At 42.9% G+C, this 20356-nt stretch overlaps 1 protein-coding gene across 34 annotated transcripts in view; it reads left to right on the top strand.

Moving 5' to 3' along the window:
• Window positions 1-20356, top strand: part of ZMYM2 (zinc finger MYM-type containing 2) — a 190509-nt gene that overhangs the window by 76186 nt on the left and 93967 nt on the right. For 19 of the 34 annotated variants that reach the window (XM_043504246.1, XM_038420584.2, XM_043504249.1 and 16 more), the window contains 2 exons: window positions 19032-19182; window positions 20121-20236. The exons of the other annotated variants lie outside the window; for them this stretch is intronic. In XM_043504246.1, the coding sequence (XP_043360181.1) occupies window positions 19032-19182; window positions 20121-20236 (267 nt within the window). The remainder of the gene's footprint in view (window positions 1-19031; window positions 19183-20120; window positions 20237-20356) is intronic. 34 annotated transcript variants of the gene reach the window in all.

Genomic DNA, 20356 nt, shown 5'->3' on the forward strand with positions numbered 1-20356 from the left:
TTTACAGTGTTCCCTGGGGTGCAGGTGTAGGGGTAGTGCAGGTATAGGGGTAGTGCAGTGACCCCTGATGCCCTGTGGAATGTTGTGGGGGTGTAGGGAGGTCCCGATTTTGAGTTCTTAATGGGTTGCAGAGGGAGGTGAGCCCAGTATTGTTGAACCTGCAAGTCGAATAGAGTCTGTGGCATCTGTCTGTGCTGCCTGAGAAGCAGCATCATGTCCTGGAGCATTTCCCTATGCTTTTCCTGCTGGGACTCCTGGGCCTTTCTTCTCTCCACTCTCTTTTTTTCTAGGCTGTCTACAATATTCATTCTCCAGGCCCTGTGCTCACAGTCCAGTGCAGCACAGGCTTGCAGGATCTTACTGAACGTGTCATCCTGAGTCCTCTTCCTTATCCTTCTTATCTGGCTGAGGCATTCTGTGGGTGTGAAAAGGAAGATCCTGAAGGCTGCAGTGTCAGCAGCTGTGGATAAAACACACTGGTACCGTTGTCAGTGTATCCACTACAGAAAGTTAAACTTAAGATGCTGAACTCACTCTTGCTCCCCTACAATTTTAGGCACTACAGTCTCAATTCTGCTTGAGATTGCTTGTGCCCAGTGCCAGTCAGAGCAATGGCTGTGGTATATGTGGCCCTCTGGGAATTGAAGAAATGAGGAGGGAATTGCTCAGTTCCATGAATCTAGTAGTTTTGGGCAATGACACTGAATACTGGCACCATTTTCCACAGGCAGTGGTGATTTTAGCTGATATCTCAGTCTGGAGGGTAGCAAAGAGAGAGAAGAGAGTACAGCTGCTGCTGGCGTCCTGAATCCACCCACACACTGCAATGGTGCCTGCTGAAGTTACCGCTGAGTGGCTTTGGAAAGTGTCTTAACACAGAGGAAGAAATAAGGCAGCCCTCCTTAGAAATCTTTGGCAGCGGATTGCAGAGTACCTTGATGAAAGTTTCATTGAGATCTTTCAGGAGGATTCAAGGGCCATCACTATGTACATAAAGAAACTGCTCCTCATGGGCTCCCCTGCCAACTCTAGAGGGGAATGAAAAGCGCATAGCAGCTTTCTTGCTTATACCAGTATGTCTTCAAGTCAAGTAAATTAATGAAAGTCAAAAGCTATATCCTTCTACTTTGGGTTGGGCCATCCCTGTAATTGAAAATTTATCTACACACTTACCTGAGGTCCCTTCCTTGCACTGGCCTAGCCCACGCTCAAATGGCTAGACTGAAGTGGAGTCAAAAACAGGTTGTGGCTCACTGCTTACTGGATTCCCCTGGTCACCCAACCCCCATATGTTGCCTTCTCTTCCTCATCCCTCACCACGTTCTCAGCCTCACTGTTCATGGCAGGGACTTGTGACTTCGACTCCTTGGAGGTATCCACTGTGCTGGGGTGTGTGTGTTTGTGGGGGGTTGGTGGTGGAGTCTCCAACGAATATGGCCTTTAGCTCTTCATAAAAACAGCAGGTCTGCAGCTTGGCACTAGATCAATTGTTGGCCTCCCTAGCCTTCTGGTATGCCAGCCACAGCTCCTTGGTTTCATATGGAACTGCTGCTGTCCTCCATTTATACTCCTTCTGCATCCCAAGAGCAATCTGCTTGTAGATGTCAGTTTCTGTAGCTGGTTTGGATCTGTACCTGCACAGCCTCTTCTCTCCACAGACCTAAGAGATTCAATATCTCATGTCTACTACAGGCAGGACCCCATTTGGAGTGTGTAGCCAGTGTAGTCAGCTGGCCTGTTGCACTCTATAATGTAGAGCTGCTAGGTATGGTTGCCAAGCTAAGCAATCAGGAAAGGGAATTTCAAAAATTGGTGAGCAGTAGAGGTCACAACCAGAATGGTCAGTATAGGACATTGTGGGATAGTTGCTGGAGGACAATTAGGGTCAACGTAAGTAACGCAGTATCTACATGCACTGTGGAGTACTAATGGCACCTTAGAGACTGTGACATGCGCTGTACATGGATCTTAGCTCTATGCTGCTCAGAGAGGTGCTGTTACTGTGTCGGCATAATGGGGCTCTTAGGCCTGGTCTACACTGGGGGCGGGCGGGATCGATCTAAGATACGCAACTTCAGCTATGAGAATAGTGTAGCTTAAGTCGACGGATCTTAGATCGACTTAGAATCGCTTGCTTTGTGTCCTCGTGGCACGGGATCAATGGCCGCTGCTCCCCCGTCGAATCCGCTTCCACCTCTCGCCCTGTACATTATTGAGGTGGAGTTCGAGTCGACAGCAGAGCGAGCGGGGATCGATCACTACCCACTGATCTGGCGGGTAGTGTAGACCGGGCCACAGAGTGGTGGGAGATTAATTTTAGTGTAGACACATATACAACTAGGTTGACATAAGATACTTTCATTGGCCTAACTTTGTACTGCAGACCAGGCCTATTCTCAGTTCCTGGCCTGAGTACCAATTCTGTCTGTCTCTCTCTCTCAGCCCTTTCATCACGAGTTAACATTTGATCCCTTTTCAAGATCAGAACACCCCTTTAGTGTCTTAAATTCGGCTTTTTTGTTATGCAGAGTACTCTTTCTTTCCCTGCCTTCTTGTTAGAATGTGCATATGGACCTAACTCTCTAGGCTGTTTCCCAGCGATCAAGATCTTGGTATGCTGACAGGAAAAAGGGGGAGAGCCCCACTCGACTTGTGGAGACTTACTTTAAAACCTGTTCATCTTGCGTGTTGTGGTGAGAGCTAACCAATTGAGCACAAGCCATTTAGAGATTTCCAAGTAAGAGAATGGACTTAATACCAGTTCTTTATCTAGTCATAGCCTTCCTTTCAAATGTGAGTGAGAACTGTAAAGGAGTGACAGGGCTTCTGGTTGTATTCCTTGTTTAAACAAGGATCCATCACCATAACACGTGCTGCAAAACTAAAAGCTACACATCCTCCGCCCCTCCTAGTGGTTTATTTGTGACAAGTACAGCATGAAAGGAATCTATTTTTCTGTCATGCTCTCTGCTTTATCTATTCTTCTTTAATGTTTTATTTTTTCTCACTCACAACTCCTTAATTTTTAAAATTCTGGTCCCTATCCCTGGAAAGGTCTTTGCTTTACCTATTCACCAAGGAACCTCTGTTCTTGAAGTCTCTCTTAGAACTTTCAGCTCTCCTTGCACACTGGCACTATTTTCTCCTTTCCCACTTGATCATCCCCATAAAACACCAAAAAACAAACATGTTGAACTAACCTTAAAATATTGTTCTTATCAGAACAGTACTGCAAATGGGTTTATTTGGTTTCCTCGATCACACTGTGGGCCTTCAAATTTGGCTGTAAACTCTTTGAATTAAGGACCTTGTCTGTGCAGTGTCATCATGTACATCAGTTCCGCTATTAAAGTGCTGATCATTTATTATTTTGCATAGATGCTAATGTGGCTGCATTTTGGGAGAATGTTTCAGTCTGTGGGTATGAGCCCTATTAATCCGACACTACATTGCTTTGGCAAGGGAAGGGATAGGATTACCTATCTTCCAGATCTAATTTCTGTGGCTGTTGGCGTCTAATACAGAAGGGTTGAGTAATTTAACTGTTACAAGTGGCAGTCTGAAGTATGATTATAAATGTTTTATTGAAGGAATAATGTAGCTTTCCAAATTATGCTGAAATCTTAACTGCCTGAGGAGAAGCTCTACTAGTCCACTCTCACATGTATTGTCAAACCTCAAAGTGTTTAAAAAGCAGAATATGGATAAAGTATCATGAGGCTCATTTGAAATCTTAAAGATTGTCCTGATCTTTAGTTCTGAAGGGAATGAGCCTCCTGTCTCCATTCTTTTTTTAGTTCTTCAGGTTGAAACCTATGCAGAAAGTACGCCCAGATACTTTATGGGTTTGTTCCTCCTCCTCCTCCCTTTGGTCCCAATGTCTTTGATGCACATTGCCCTTCCTGTACTGGCCCAACAGGGAAATAATTGCTGCAAACTCTGGCAGATCTTCCATATTGCTCAAACTCTGGTATCTTTCCAGTTGCACTGAACTCAGCATCTGCATAGAGCATCTGTGCAGCACCTCTTCCCTGAGGCTGCCATAGAAGCAGAAGGCAAACTGGCCTTTCTTCTCAAATCTTTGTCTCCTCTTTTGAACTTCTCTCCATTTATCACACTCCTCTCTGCTCAGACTCTGGTTTACTGCTAGCCCCCTTCTTTCTCTGACAGCTTTCTGACTTATCACCACAGTGGACTTCACTGGGCACGGTTGAGTTTCTTGGCTCGCCTCTTCATCTTGTTGTCTCATGTAATCTGTAGTCTTTCCTACTTCCACCCTCAATATCATGAACAAGACAAGCTTTCTCTGTTCCTATTCTGTTGAGAGAGAATTGTGCTTTCCTTCATGTTAAGTTTAGCTGCAAAATCTACCACTTGTTGCAGAGTTTACTAGGATTTAATCTTCCATTTTTAAAGTGTTTCAAGACTTAATGGTGGTGCAGAGAAGTTTTCAAGAGTAAACCAGTAAAATATGCAGTGCATTCCTGAATTTAGATAATTTTTTAAACAAAGATGTGAGGTGTGAACTGCCCTTTCTTTCTAATAGCTGTTATCTTTGAAATGTAACATTGGTAATATAAATACCAACTTTAATTTCTGTTCATTTTAGCAGAACTATACAGTTAATATGCTTATCCCATCGAACTGCTGCAAGTGTAAATTTTCTCCTATCTAGCCACCAAAATCTTAGTTCCCCCAAATAATTTATGTAAGCAATTATGCCTGTCAGTACAAAAATAAGTAGCATATTGAAGATTTAGGGGCAGAATAAAATTTGAAAAAGCATCAGTCGCTAAAGATACGGTACTGTTCTTTTTTTTTTTTATGTTCAGTAAGAACTCCATTAATTTACCTTGAGCTGCTGCAAAACTTGGTCAATTTAGTCAGTGAGTTTCAGAAACCAGGGCTTGTTGCCATCAAATTTAGATTAATCTTTCCCCGATTTTTCATTCTCCTATACAGCCTATACATCTTGTTGTTGTTGCTTTCTCCTCTAGAAAGATAAGAAATGCTTTCTGCACTTTCAAATTCCTCTTGGGATATGGACCAGCTATGGACTGTCAAATACACACATCGACAACTTGAAAAATAGAGGTCCTATCCCCATGTCCACTATCAGATCTAAAAATGTCATCAGTTACTCTACATTTTTCACTTGCTAAGGGAATTGGGGGATAGAAGAATATTAAAAAAACATTCCCTATCTTCTTTCTAAAGGCATTGGGTAATACTGTACCATACCATTTACAATTTCTTCTATGCACAGGCGCAGGTCGCCCTTGCTTCCTAATGGTTTACCACCACTTCTAGCTAAATTCACAGAAGACTGTTAATACAAGAAACAATCTACTACCATTCTAGTACCAGCTCCTACTCGGTATTTGTTTCTCTACTTTCCTTGCTCTCTGAGGCACTTGACATTCAGACCCTCAGGAAAGCATCTTACTCTCTTGATCCCCTTCTTCTTTGAGTAGTGTCCCTACGGGCATTCCAGTTAAGGTGCACATGCACCCCATTTACTGTCGATTTGGAGATTTTCACTAGCTGTACCCATTTGGCCTTTGTGTGCAGCCTACACGTCCTCTGGCCCCGCACTGAGCTTATAGAGGGCTGTGTGGATGAATTGGTATCAGTTTTTCTCAGTTGCCTCAGCCTGAGACCCAACTTTAGTATGTCTGCCTTGAGCATGTCTTGTCACATTAGAACTTTTTTTGCTTAATGTCAGTTTTGGTTGGTTGGTTGGTGTTTCAGTTTTACTAGTGAGAGGAGTGCCTTTTCCCCTCTCTTCTCCACTTAGAGATGCTTGCCTTCTCAGAAGGACATTTGACTCTTCAGACTTCAAACACTGCCTTGGTTGCTTGGGAGGCCATCACAGTTAGCGATGGCACCTCCAAGTGCATTTGCTGCCTAGGAAAGTTGCACATCCCATGGGAATATAACTTCTGTTTAGCCATTAAATCCAGAGACAGGAAGAACTGGGAGATCAAGCTCAGGCTTCTTATGATGGAGTGCCCTTTCATGCTGCTTCAGAGCCAGGTGGCAGAACCCCCCCGTACCTCAGTCTGCGGGTAGATCTAGTGCCGCTTTTACCTCACCTCAACACTCCTCCAGAAAGGGGAAGGATCCCAAAACCTCCAGAGGTCTCAAGAAGAGGAACGCTGACTCACCTCTTAAGGCATCTGCTCCAAAAAGACCTCTGTCTCCCACTCAGTTGACAGTTTTGAAATAGTCAGCTTTTCTACCTGGTACCATATAGGCTACAGGTTCCTCGCAGTACTGGCAGGGCTAGAAAACTCCAAAGCTCTTCTAAGAGCGGAAACTGCTCTGAGTCACCTTCAATACTGGCCAGTTATGATTGAGATGGAAAGGACAGATGTTCATCCAGACTGGTACCATTGATACACCTCTTGATGGGTCCCTCAGTAAGGCACAAATCAAAGCATCCACCTCCATCAGTGCCCCCACTAAAGCATTCTATCTCCTTGATATTGTCCACTTGTAGTGAGACCAACGTGCCGGTACCAACACTCGATTTGGTACCTCAAGAGTTTAGATACTCAAGAGGAACTGGAGTCTCTGCTGATCATGGGCACTGTGTGATGAAGCAACCAGCTTTGACAGACCTGTTGAGATCTGTCCCACTCTTCAGTTTGCCAACTGCAACAATTTGCCTGCTTTTCCTTCTTTCCCAGTTTCAACAAGCATAGGAGCAAATTACTACGGGCAGATGGGTTTTGGAGATAGTTGCATCGGAATACGCCATTTTCTTTACATCGTCCTTCCCTGTACCTATTCAGGAACCCTTTTCACAAGCTCCTATTCAGACAAGAAATAGACTTCCTTCTTTGTCTACGAGCAATAGTGTGTGCTGTTCAACAAAAGGGGAAGGGTTTGTACTCTTGTACATTTCCTCATACCAAAGAAAAATGGAAGGTGGAGACTGATTTTGAGATCTTAGGCTCCTAAATAAATTTGTAAAGTCTCACATTCATGGTGATGACTCTGATTAGTGTTTAATGCCTTCATTAAACCTAGGAGATTGGTTTTCAGCCCTAGGTTTACAAGACACACATTTTCATATTGCAGTACACCTATCTCATAAAAGATACTTGTGTTTCATGTTAGGCAAGAATCACTTCTAATATCAGGTGCCTCTAATTTTAAAGGAAATGAACAAGATCAGGCAGGGCAAAGCCAGGGTTATCCTAATAGTCCCAATTAGGCCGAGACAGATGTGGTACCCTTATCTCCTTCAGTTGTCTCCTCATCCAACGATTGCCCCTCGTTTTCTCAAGATACTGGCCGAATGCCTCATCCCAACCTGGAAGTTCTCCGCCTCAAGGGTTGGCTCCTTGATGGTTTCAGGAATAGAGTCTACCAATCTGGTAGAGGTACAGCAGGTGTTATGAAACTTCAGCAAAGAATCTATTCATAGTACTTACCTTCAGAAGTGGAAAAAATTTAGCTGTTGTGTGGACACGCTTCCTCACTTTCACATATTCTGGATTACCTGCTACAACTGAAGAAAAGGTGTGTATCAGGTAGCTTGATCAAGGTTCATTTGACTGCGATAATAGCCTTTCATTCTTCTTCGAGTACTTGCTCATGTCCGTTCCAAGTAGGTATGCGTGTGCCATGTGCACAGTCGTTGGAAGATTTTTCCCCTAGTGGTACCCGTGTGGTTGACTGTGGAGCCTCCTGGAGTCGCACCTTCATGGTGGTGTATATAGGTCCCTGACAACGCACCGCCTCCTCAGTTCCTTTTTACCACCGGTGGCGCTCGTTGGATCTGCTTCCTTCTCTCCTGCTACGGCAAACAATCCCTTTGTGCACTTTTGTCTTTGTATCCTGTAAATAGTTTAGTGTTAGTGTTCTAAAGTAGTACTGTAATTAAGTTTCTGTTAGGATTCCCCCCCACCACTATATTCTTCCCCGACCGGGGCATGCCTCAGTCTCAAGGGTTTAAACTATGCGGGTCCTGTCAGAAGCCTATTCCCGGGGCGATCCCCAAGACTCTTGTTTAAAGTGCTTGGGAGAAGCCCACCAGACTGCAGATCTTGCACCTGTTGAAAACTTCCACCCAAGAACCAAGAAAGGGAGAGACTTTAGGTTAAACTTGCTCTTCATGGAGCCAGCTCTCCGTCCCCAGTCTGTGTCAGATCTAAAACCCAGTGCTTCAGTACAGAACACACCGGCCTCAGTGAGAGAGGCTGCAGCGTCATAAAAGGACTTTGGGTCTAGAGAGTCTCAGCACTGCCGCTCCCTGGCTCTGAACAATGCCAGTGCGGCTACCAAGCACTGCTCTCATTCACCGGGACCACACAAGAAGCAAAATAAATCTGAGAGGGGGCATTCGTCTACAACTAGAGCAGTGGAGCATGAAAGCGCTAGTGGAGTGCGTCTCATGGCAGGACGCTGAGCCCCTGCTCTAGCTAAACTGGCACTCTTGACTCCGACCTCACAGACAGGTCTGTTGATTCCAGTACTGGTGGATTCCCCATGCGGGAGAGCCAGGTGGAGGAGCTGGATCTTCTGTCTACCCAGGACATGTTTTGGGCGGCCAGGAACCTCATAGCTGTGACAGTTTCACTGCCCCCGACACCACAGAGAAGTGCTATGCTTTTCAATAGCAAACCTGCCATGATGCCTCCCCTTGGCAATTCTCTCTGGCACCGCCTTGTTTGGCACCACCGTGGTCACCAAGAATTGAGTCATCTTTGGGCTCAGTTGGAGTTGTACATGTCAAAACAGAGCCAGCGCTGCTCTCAGCACCGATCAAGGCAGCCCTGGCCACCGCAATAGCAGGGGCCAGCAGTGGCCCTTCTGGACTATGAGAGTGTACGACCAAGCCCAGGGGCCAGGCTCGAGGTGTCTGTTGGTCACCTCAGAAAGGCGGGCTCCCCCAACATCATCTATTGCTGAAGAACCACTGCGAGGCTCCAAAGCCATCACCAGGGCCAGTATCACCCCTGGCACTATGCAAGAGATATCAGCGCAGGGGGATCCCCGCAACCTGGAGGGACGAGAGGACCCAGTGCCACCAAGGGCATCATCCTCATCCTCTCCTGATGAGGCAATGACTGGCTCGTCTGCCACATTACTAGCTATGGACAACAGAGCACGCCAGGACCTACTCAAGAGAGTGGTTTAGAACTTGGCCTCCAGGCACAAGAGGTGTCGAAGGAAACTGACCCTATGGTGGACATCCTGACACCCGAACATCCTTCAAGGGTGGTCTGACGCCTGATTAAGACCATCCAAAACACCACCAAGACTCTATGGCAGACACCTGCCTCTCTTGCCCCCCCCCCCCCAGCCAAAGGAGCGGAAAGAAAGTCCTTTGTACCCTCAAAAGGGTTGAGTACCTATTTACTCACCCTCAGCCAGGCACATTAATTGTGGCGGCTGCAAATGAAAAGGAGAGATAAGGGCAGCAGGGACCAATGCCCAAATATAAAGAGGCGAAGAAGCTGGACCTCTTCAGCCGAAAGGGTCTGCTCTACTGGAGGACTCCAGCTTCGTATTGCCAACGAGCAAGCGGTCCTCAGCTGCTATAGTTTTAATTCTTGGAACACTCTGACCAAGTTTAAAGAGTTGCTTCCAATTGAATCCAGGCCAGACCAAGAACCTACTTGCAAGCCTTTCTAGACTCAGTGGACTCAGCAACCCGCACTATCTCAACCACCATTTCCGTGAGAAGGAGCTTGTGGTTGCAGGCTTCGAGCCTTCTGCACAAGGTCCAGCAAACAATTCAGGACTTGCTCTTCGAGGGCTCAGGGTTGTTCTTGGAGCCAACAGATGCCAAGTTCAAAGACTCACGAGCAACACTAAAATCTTAGACTAACAAATGTATTTGGGCATAAGCTTCCATTGGCTAAACCCTACTTCATCAGATACATCTGATGAAAGCTTATGCTTAAATACATTTGTTAGTCTCTAAAGTGCCGCAAGGACTCCTCGTTGTTTTTGCTGATACAGACTAACACTGCTACCACTCTGAAACTCAAATCGTTAGGGTTTCATACACCAGCCCCACAAAGGAAACATTTCAGATCACAGCATCCCCCACGCTTCACCTTCTCATCCTAGACAGGATTACAGCAGAAAGCGTGGCAGGAATAATAAGTGAAGGCCACCTTAGCCCTCTTTCAACCAAGGCCAGGGCTTGACGAGGCACTCTTCAGCCCCTAAGCAAAACTTTTGAAGGGGTGCCTGGGGGTGATGTATCGGAACAGATCCTTTTCACAGTTTTGTGAACAGTCTATCCCATTTCTACCATGCCTTGGCCTGGATCATCTCAGACCCAGTAGTAGCTAGGGGGGAGTGGTGCAGCAGCCGCTCCCCTACCGAGCAGAAGTAGCGCCTTTTAAAATCTTTGGCGCCTTTTACATTTTTACTCACCCGGCGGCGCTTCGGATCTTAGGCGGCGGGTCAGGGAGAGTGGAGATAAAAAAGGCACCACCCCCGGTACTCACCCGGTGGCGCTCCGGGTCTTCAGCAGCACTTCGGCATCGGGTCCTTCACTCGCTCTGGTCTTTGGCGGCATTGCAGTGGCAGAGGGGGATCCTTGAGTACCAGGGGGTGGCTCCTTTTTTTTTAATCTCCGCTCCCCCTGTTTTTTCCACCTGGCTATGCCTCTGCTCAGACCAATGGGTCTTGCACATAGTAGAACTGGTATATTCTCTTCGTTTCCTCCATTTCTCTCTCCCAGCCCTCTTCCCTGTCCCTCTTCAGGGATTCCCCCCCCCCCCCCCGGTAAGACTTTCCCTGCTGAAGCCCTGATCTGGAGTCCCACAGCTGAAACCAGGTGGGGTAAGGCTTGAAGCCCAGAGCCCCACCACTCCAAGGGTAAAGCCCAGAGCCTTGCCACTGAAGGGGTGTGGGAACGGGCGGGGATGATGACTAAACAAACCCATTTTTTTCAGTCTTCCCTCCTAGGTCATGTTTTCTAGACCTTTAATCATTTTTGTTGCTCTCTTCTGGACTTTCTCCAGTTTGTCCACATCTTTCCTGAAATGTGACGCCCAGAACTGGACACATTACTCCACCTGAGGCCTAATCTGTGCACAGTAGAGCGGAAGTAATTACTTCTTGTTTGTTGCTTACAACACTCCTGCTAATACATCCCAGAATTATGTAAGCTTTTTTTGCAACAATGTTACACTATTGACTCATATTTAGCTTGAGCCATTATACCCCTCAAATCCCTTTCCAAAATATACCTTCCTATGTAGTCATTTCCCATTTTGTATGTGTCCAGTTGATTGTTCCTTCCTAAATGTAGTACTTTGCATTTGTCCTAATTGAATTTCATCCTATTACTTCAGACCATTTCTCCAGTTTGTCCAGATCTTTTTTAATTTTAATCCTATCCTTGAAAGCAGTTGTAATCTCTCCCTGTTTGGTATTCTCTGCAAACTTAGAAGTGTACTCTCTGTACCATTATCTAAATAATTTATTTTATTTTAATTTTATTTCATATTTTTAATTTATGCTCTCCCTTAATTTGCGTTCCTAAAACTTGCCTTTGATTTTGGCTATGCCAGTGTTCTGTAGAGGATGAGGGAAAACTGGAAGTCTTGGCAGTTGGGTAAATGACTCCTTGGGAAGGCATAGGAAGAGTTTTTATATCCTGTTGTATAGCTTTTGTGGAGGGAACCCATCTGCTTTTCTGCACTTCCTTATGGGCATAGTTGAAGATAACTGGAAATAGGGGTGGAAGGTTAAAATCTGTCAGTCTTCATCAGCTGCCATCTCTGCCACCACATCTAACTATTATATTAGCTCTGAGTTTCCACGTTTTTCTAAAATGAACAATGAAATAGTGATGTTTAAAGTCACCATCAATTTGAAAAGTTAAGAAGTTCTTTTGTTTTCCTTCTTACCCCCTTTATCGTAAGAACAGCCATACTAGGTAAGACCAAAAGTCCATCTAGCCCAGTATCCTGTCTTCTGACAGTGGCCAATGCCAGTGCCCCAGAGGGAAATGAACAGGTAATTATCAAGTGATCCCTTCGCTGATGCTCATTTCCAGCTTCTGGCAAACAGAGGCTAGGGACATCTTCCTTGCCCATCCTGGCTAATAGCCATTGATGGACCTATCCTCCATGAATTTATCTAGTTCTTTTTTGAATCTTGTTAGTCTTGGTTTTCACAACATCCTCTGGCAAAGAGTTCCACAAGTTGACACTGCGTTGTGTGAAGAAATATTTCCTTTTGTTTGTTTTAAACCTGTTGTTAATCTTGTTTTTTACTATAGTTTCAACCAGTCTGCCCAGTACTGAAGTCAGACTTACCGGCCTTTAATTGCCGGGATCACCTCTGAAGACCTTTTTAAAAACTGGCATCACATTAGCTATCCTCCAGTCATTTAGTACAGAAACTGATTTAAATGATAGGTTACAGAGTACAGTTAGTAGTCCTGCAATTTCACATTTGAGTTCCTTCAGAACTCTTGGGTGAATAACATCTGGTCCTGGTGACTTAAACTAAACAGTAATATCAATTTGTTCCAAAACCACCTCTAATGACACCTCAATCTGGGACGGTTCCTCAGATTTGTCACCTAAAAAGAATGGCTCAGGTTTGGGAATCTCCTTCACATCCTCAGCGATGAAGACCAATGGAAAGAATTCATTTAGTTTCTCCGTAATGGCTTTATCGTCCTTGAGTGCTCCATTAGCATCTCGATCTTCCAGTGACCCCACTGGTTGTTTAGTGGATTTCCTGCTTCTGATGTACTTAAAATTTTTTTTGCTATTACTTTGAGTCTTTGGCTAGCTGTTCTTCAAATTCTTTTTTTTGCCTTTCTAATTATATTTTTATACTTCATTTGCCAGAGTGTATGCTCCTTTCTATTTTCCTCACTGTGATTTAAATTCCACTTTTAAAGGATGCTTTTTTGCCTCTTACTGCTTCTTTTATTTTGTTGTTTAGCCACAGTGGCGCTTTTTTTGGTTCTCTTACTGTTTTTTAATTTGGGTATACATTTAAGTTGAGCCTCTATTATGGTGTCTTTAAAAAGTTTCCATGCAGGTTGCAGGGATTTCAGTTTTGGCTCTGTACCTTTTAATTTCTGTTTTTACTAACTTTTTCATTTTTGTGTAGCTCTCCTTTCTGAAATTGAATGCTACGGTGTTGGGCTGCCAGCGATGCTAGCTTCAGTGCCCTCTTGATTGCTTTATTTCCTTTTCCTTCGGTTAGTCTTCAAGCTGCCCCTGCTTGGAAAGCCTTTTCAATTCCAGTGTTGAGGATCTTTATAGTTTCTTCATTTGCATCCTGTCTGAAGACCCATTTTTTTTCCTTAAGGCCCACAATATTTAAGACTTAAAAATTTATCTAAGGTAACTTCTTCCTCTCGCTCTCTTAGTGGATTTTGGTTTATCTTTTTTCCTTGCTGTTTTCAGGATTGTAATGCTTCCAAGGTCAGGACTGTCTTATTATTTATCTTGTCTATTGGACTGAGCATATTGTTGATGCTTAACAAATAAAAATAACCCATTGTGATTAAAGGGAGAGCATTACATTTCTCAGAACTATTGATGCAGATTTTCTGTTATCTTGGAAATAGAGAACACCATTTGGGCTTATATTTTTGAGTTTTGACAGTTGCCTTCACAACTGTATGAGAGAAACTTGTTTGTGTTAATGAAGCGTTAGATTCCATCATTCATTTCTACAGCAAAGGTTAGATTTTACGGCAGGTCTTCACCAGCAAAACTGCAGAATAAATGGAAACCATCTTTTGTAGTATCTCAGAACCATTTCATACAAAAGCCATCTAAGACGCCTGTACTATCTCTAATACTGTTTAGTACTTAACATAAAGTAAAAGCTGAAAAGTTTATAAATTTAATATACTTTTGGGATTGCAAATGGTTTTAACACTGAAATTTACTAGCGTGGTGGAGGGCCGACAGGAGTAGAAACAAGATATGGAAAAAAGATTCAGCAGAAAAGGTGGCACAGGAGTTTGGGTTGGAGGAAGTGATAACGGGATTGGAGAGGGAGATTTTTGTATACAAAATACTGTATTAAACACTATATTAATATTGCAAAAGTATTAAAATCTCCTTGTAGGGGTCAGTAACAAACAGTGAGAGCTTTGTTGTTATGGTTAGATACCTCCAGAATCTTTCCATAAACTTACACCTTAATGTACCACTGGGAAAATTGTATTACTTACGTTACAGTTTGTCCATATAAAGAAAAAGAGTACTTGTGGCACCTTAGAGACTAACAAATTTATTAGAGCATAAGCTTTCGTGAGCTACAGCTCACTTCATCGGATGCATTTGGTGGAAAAAACAGAGGGGAGATTGATATACACGCACAGAGAACACGAAACAATGGGTTTATCATACACACTGTAAGGAGAGTGATCACTTAAGATGAGCCATCACCAGCAGCAGGAGGGGTAAGGAGGAAAACCTTTCATGGTGACAAGCAAGGTAGGTTAATTCCAGCAGTTAACAAGAATATCTGAGGAACAGCGGGGGGTGGGGTGGGGGGGGGAGAAATACCATGGGGAAATAGTTTTACTTTGTGTAATGACTCATCCATTCCCAGTCTCTATTCAAGCCTAAGTTAATTGTATCCAGTTTGCAAATTAATTCCAATTCAGCAGTCTCTTGTTGGAGTCTGTTTTTGAAGCTTTTTTGTTGAAGGATTAGCCACTCTTAGGTCTATAATCGAGTGACCAGAGAGATTGAAGTGTTCTCCAACTGGTTTTTGAATGTTACAATTCTTGACGTCTGATTTGTGTCCATTCATTCTTTTACGTAGAGACTGTCCAGTTTGGCCAATGTACATGGCAGAGGGGCATTGCTGGCACATGATGGCATATATCACATTGGTAGATGTGCAGGTGAACGAGCCTCTGATAGTATGGCTGATGTGATTAGGCCCTATGATGGTATCCCCTGAATAGATATATGGACAGAGTTGGACGACCCATCACTCTCACAGATCTTGGGAGACAGGCCAGTCCTTGCTTACAGACAGCCCCCCAATCTGAAGCAAATACTCACCAGCAACCACACACCACACAACAGAACCATTAACCCAGGATCCTATCCTGGCAACAAAACCCGTTGCCAACTGTGTCCACATATCTATTCAGGGGATACCATCATAGGGCCTAATCACATCAGCCACACTATCAGAGGCTCCTTCACCTGCGCATCTACCAATGTGATATATGCCATCATGTGCCAGCAATACCCCTCTGCCATGTACATTGGCCAAACTGGACAGTCTCTACGTAAAAGAATGAATGGACACAAATCAGACGTCAAGAATTAGAACATTCAAAAACCAGTTGGAGAACACTTCAATCTCTCTGGTCACTCGATTACAGATCTAAGAGTGGCTATCCTTCAACAAAAAAGCTTCAAAAACAGACTCCAACGAGAGACTGCTGAATTGGAATTAATTTGCAAACTGGATACAATTAACTTAGGCTTGAATAGAGACTGGGAATGGATGAGTCATTACACAAAGTAAAACTATTTCCCCATGGTATTTCTCCCCCCCACCCCACCCCCCACTGTTCCTCTGATATTCTTTTTAACTGCTGGAATTAGCCTACCTTGCTTGTCACCATGAAAGGTTTTCCTCCTCCCCCCCCCCCCCGCTGCTGGTGATGGCTCATCTTAAGTGATCACTCTCCTTACAGTGTGTATGATAAACCCATTGTTTCATGTTCTCTGTGTGTGTATATAAATCTCCCCACTGTATTTTCCACCGAATGCATCCAATGAAGTGAGCTGTAGCTCACGAAAGATTATGCTCAAATAAATTTGTTTGTCTCTAAGGTGTCACAAGTACTCCTTTTCTTTTTGTGAATACAGACTAACATGGTTGTTACTATGAAATTTGTCCGTATAGAAACTCATGGGATGAAAATATAAAGACGTCGGCTTTCTAGTATAAAATAAAAACATTAAGCAAATGAAGATCTCTAGGTTTGGATTTGGAGATTTTCTAGATACCATCAGCACAGATTTTTCTCACTCTAAAGTTTCAAGCTTGCAGCATGAAACAGAATAGGAACTTCTTTAATTGCTAGTCTGTTTGAATCTCTGAAACATTGGTTGTGGGCCATGGCACCCTCTTATGCTACTGATTGTATACTAAACACCATTTCCTTACTCCAGACATGCAATAAGGTCTCTGTGACCTTTTTTGGCTGCCTTTGCAACTCTGTTTTGTCCACCATTCCTTTGTTAGACATAGGATATCCTTCAGAGTGTCCCCCCACAACATTCCAGTCAATGTATAATAAATCTAATTTTTTTTGCATCCTTGTTTTTACATACCGTGGAGTGCTGATAGCCTGCAAGGCCTGACAGCTTAATTTTGATCTCTTCTTCCAGTCCAGAATCCTGTGGAGATTCCAGTGATTTGTCATAGACTTAAAAGCCAAAAGGGATCCTCGGGATCATTTAGTCTGACCTCCTGCATACTGCATTCCTGCTGTCAGACTGTGTCCAGGAGCAGAATCAATCTATAAAGTCCCCTTTTAGCATAATTGCATCGGTGCTTCCAGATTTTGCTTAGAACCTTTTGAGTGGTTATCTGCATAGATTTTGGAGTAATTACTCAATGCTCTTAGGGCTTTCTTCCTGGATTCTAGTCCTGCATAGACTTTACCTTGAGGTCTTTACTGTGCTCAGTATAGCTAAGTTCTTTAACTTTTGCTTTACATGGTTTCAAGAAGTGCTGCTGCGAGATATTCCTCACAGGTGAGCATTTCTTTTGCATTTGCTTGGGAATTGAGTGAATTGTGTGGGTGTCATATATGTATGATTAGAAATGTCACCCACAACGTGCAAACTCCCCAAGAAGCACTGAGAATCTCCAGTAAGTTGGGCATGAAATTGGCCTGGAATCCTTCAAAGGATTGATTCTCTAAATAGAAGCCAGAGTTAAATCCCTCCTTCTTGGTACTAGGGTTGTCCACATCAGCACAGACCCAGCCACTCTTGAAGCAGAATGGATCAGCAACACAGGATGCCTCAAAGTGGCTTGCATAGGTCACGAAGCCAAACTCTTTGGAGTACCATGAGACTTTGTTATCCGTTGCAAATTAATTCACCAAATTGGGGGGGTGTGTGTGTGTGTGTGTGTGTGTGTATTTTACAGCGGCGAGAGACTATTATAGACTCTCTGATCTGGAAGAACTGACCTTCCACAAGTTTCTCCAGTGATTGCATAGACTTCTGGATTTGACTAAGTCACTGATGATAAATCCTTAAAGACTAAGAGAGCCAAAAGTACCCAAACGAGGTTCCCTCGGCAAACAGGATAATTATGCCCTTACATCGTCCTCTTGCCTGATTGAAGTAGAAGTGGAAGGGCCCTGGGTGTTGAATGATTTTGGGAAAGTACTAGGAGAAGATGCTGCAGAAAATCTCTCTTGAAAAAGTCTACCATCAAGCATGGGCTACTGGACAAAATTAGGGAACAGATTTTATTCCAAATGCTTCCAGATACCTAAAATGTTAGAAGGGCTTCATCCAACATGATATATGAATCAGTAATCCCTCAAAGGAAAAATTCAAGATGGTCACCTATGAGCAAGTATACTACTACTAGATAGAGGCCACTGGCTTTGTGTTGTACCTTGTTGATGCTTCTGTGTACGTTTGGATTCTTACCTAACCGAGATGTGTGTCAAATTTATATAAGACATCAGCACTATCCATTTTGTGTATTGCCGTTTGTGTTGGCATCTGTACTACTTGTGTTTACTAAGTGATTACCTTGGCTTAGTTTGACTTACCTGCACGGTTTGAGAGTCCTCTTGTGGGGTGGAATGATACTACTGATGGGGGTGGGGAGTGTCTAAAATCAATTGGTCACCATCATGGTGTTGTAATTACCTAGAGTGCACCCAAAGTCTGAACTTGCAATTGGGTCATCAGTTGACGTACTTAGAAACTCTTCTAGACATGGCTCAACTGCATCAGGACAGGAGCCCCAAGATATTGTAAAGTTAAGAGAAATCCACTCTTCAGGATTTGTCAGAGCCAGAAAGCTTCAGCTCGAACAATATTAACGTTAGCTCTGCTGGCTGCAACAATATTCATCGTAGCCATGGTATATCATAACATCTGACAACCTCAGTGGAGCCTTTGATCCCACTGAAAGCATGTTGTATTTCACCAGTAATTATTTCACTACTGATAGTCTTATGAGAGTCATTTAGGGTGGAAGGTCAAGTACAGGGTATTTCTATAAGATATTGGTGCACAAGAGCATGACCACTTTGTGTCTACAATTACCTTCGGAGTAGTTTAAGATGAAACCAGTTTTACTGCTTACATAAGAATGACCATACTTGGTCACACCTAAGATCCATCTAGACCAATATCCTGTCTTCTGACAGTGGCCAGGTGCCCCAGAGGGAATGAACAGAACAGGTAATCATCAAGTGATTCATCCCCTGTTGCCCATTCCCAGCTTCTAGCAAGCATGTCTATAAACAGCTGAGAGATTCCATGTATTTTAGACTTCATGAAAGCATTTTTAATCTTTCTTTCTTTAACATTTAACATAAAATCCCACTTTCCATGTATCCTACTGAGTTCTATTTTGGTGCCTAATTGCTTGTGCCCTTTCTTCCTGGATGGGTGAAGTCCTTTCTGGAGCTTAGAGTATCCCTTATTTTAAACTTTAGTTTTCCGCCCCACATCCCTCCATGAAAAGACTCTTCTGTTTCATTACACCATTTATCCACTAGCAGGAAGGGATATATGTGGTTACCTCCAAACTATTGTAACCACTCAGACTTACCTAGGCTCTAACACAGTTCACAAAATTGTTTTCAATACGCTTTAAATTTTAAAAAATATTTATTTTTAGCCAAGCCATCCTTCTCTGCCAAAATAAATGTTCTAGATCTTTTATGTAATACAGGAAGATTCTAATGAGGTGAGAATAGCAGCAAATGTATCTTCCTATGTACTTAGTGTAATGTAACTTAAAGTCATAACTAATGCATTGTTTTGCTTTGTTTTATGTTTTAGAAATATGGCAAATTAACAACTTGTACTGGTTGCAGAGCTCAGTGCAGGTTTTTTGAAATGACTCAGTGCATAGGACCTAATGGATATATGGAGCCATACTGCTCAACTGCATGCATGAACACACACAAAGCAAAATATGCAAAATCACAAAGTAAGTGAAAAGGATGGTGGCTTTTCATCACTGATAAGAGTAGACTTGAATTAAAACATTTTTTTTTTTACTTCCATGTTTTACTTCTGTTTATTTCTCTTGTGAAGAAGAAAAGACATAAGATTTGCAAAAGTAGTCTCACTTTGTACTAGCATTATTTTTTCTGTTTTAGAATATAAATTCATGTAGGTTTTAAAATTACACTCATCACTATTGTTTCTGAGTGTTTCGCAGATTTTAAAGGAAAAATGTACTGTCTTTTTATATTCTAGATTTGTAATATTTTAGTCCCTGCTCTGGTCATCTCCCATTTGGAATATTGCAACCCTCTTCCTTTTAGCTTATTGATTCCCAAATTCCCCCTCCTATTCCCCCCCCCCCCAAGTAGTTTTCCAGTGTATTGAGGCTTGTAGGTTACTGGAGGGAGGAAGGGAACATTGTGAGGCTACAGAGTCAGATGTAGTACAGTCTTCATGCATGTACATGGTACTTTTTCATATTTGATACTATCCAATACTGAATAAATTCCATCCATATGCATGAGACATTGCAACTGTGTGTCTTTCACGAGATATGTCATTTAGCCAAGACATTTATTCTGGGAAAAGGGTATATAAATCTGTCAAGATGTCTGAGTGGGAAAAGGAGACAGAGTGAATTAATTTGATCACTAAATTGGAAATACTAATAAGTTTTTGATAGGAACACAACAATACTTTAACTTTGAGGTTTAACAAAGAAGATCAGGAAGAACTAAAATGTATATTTTCCTGTCTCGTGTGTGAGATTTTCAGAGCCTAGTAGTTTTTTTTGGTAGGAAAATTTAATTAAGTTTAGGTTTTACACTAATAAAATGAGGAAGTGGTAAATTATAACCCAGTAAATTTCTACACTACTACTTGTATTTATTTTCTTTGTAAACTACGTTTTTCTTTTAGGTATGGGAATTATTTGCCACTTTTGTAAACGAAACTCTTTACCTCAATATCAAGCCACAATGCCTGATGGAAAACTGTACAACTTTTGCAGTTCCAGTTGTGTAGCTAAATTTCAGGTTAGCTGTTGTGTTAAATATCTTCCTCCCTGAAAATATATATGTATATATTTGTTGATGCGTGTGTTAAATATGTGCATATTAAAATATCTGGCTTTTATATTGCTTATTTTGATTTTT

This window comes from Dermochelys coriacea, chromosome 1, assembly GCF_009764565.3.
Source record: "Dermochelys coriacea isolate rDerCor1 chromosome 1, rDerCor1.pri.v4, whole genome shotgun sequence".
Lineage (NCBI taxonomy): Eukaryota > Metazoa > Chordata > Testudines > Dermochelyidae > Dermochelys > Dermochelys coriacea.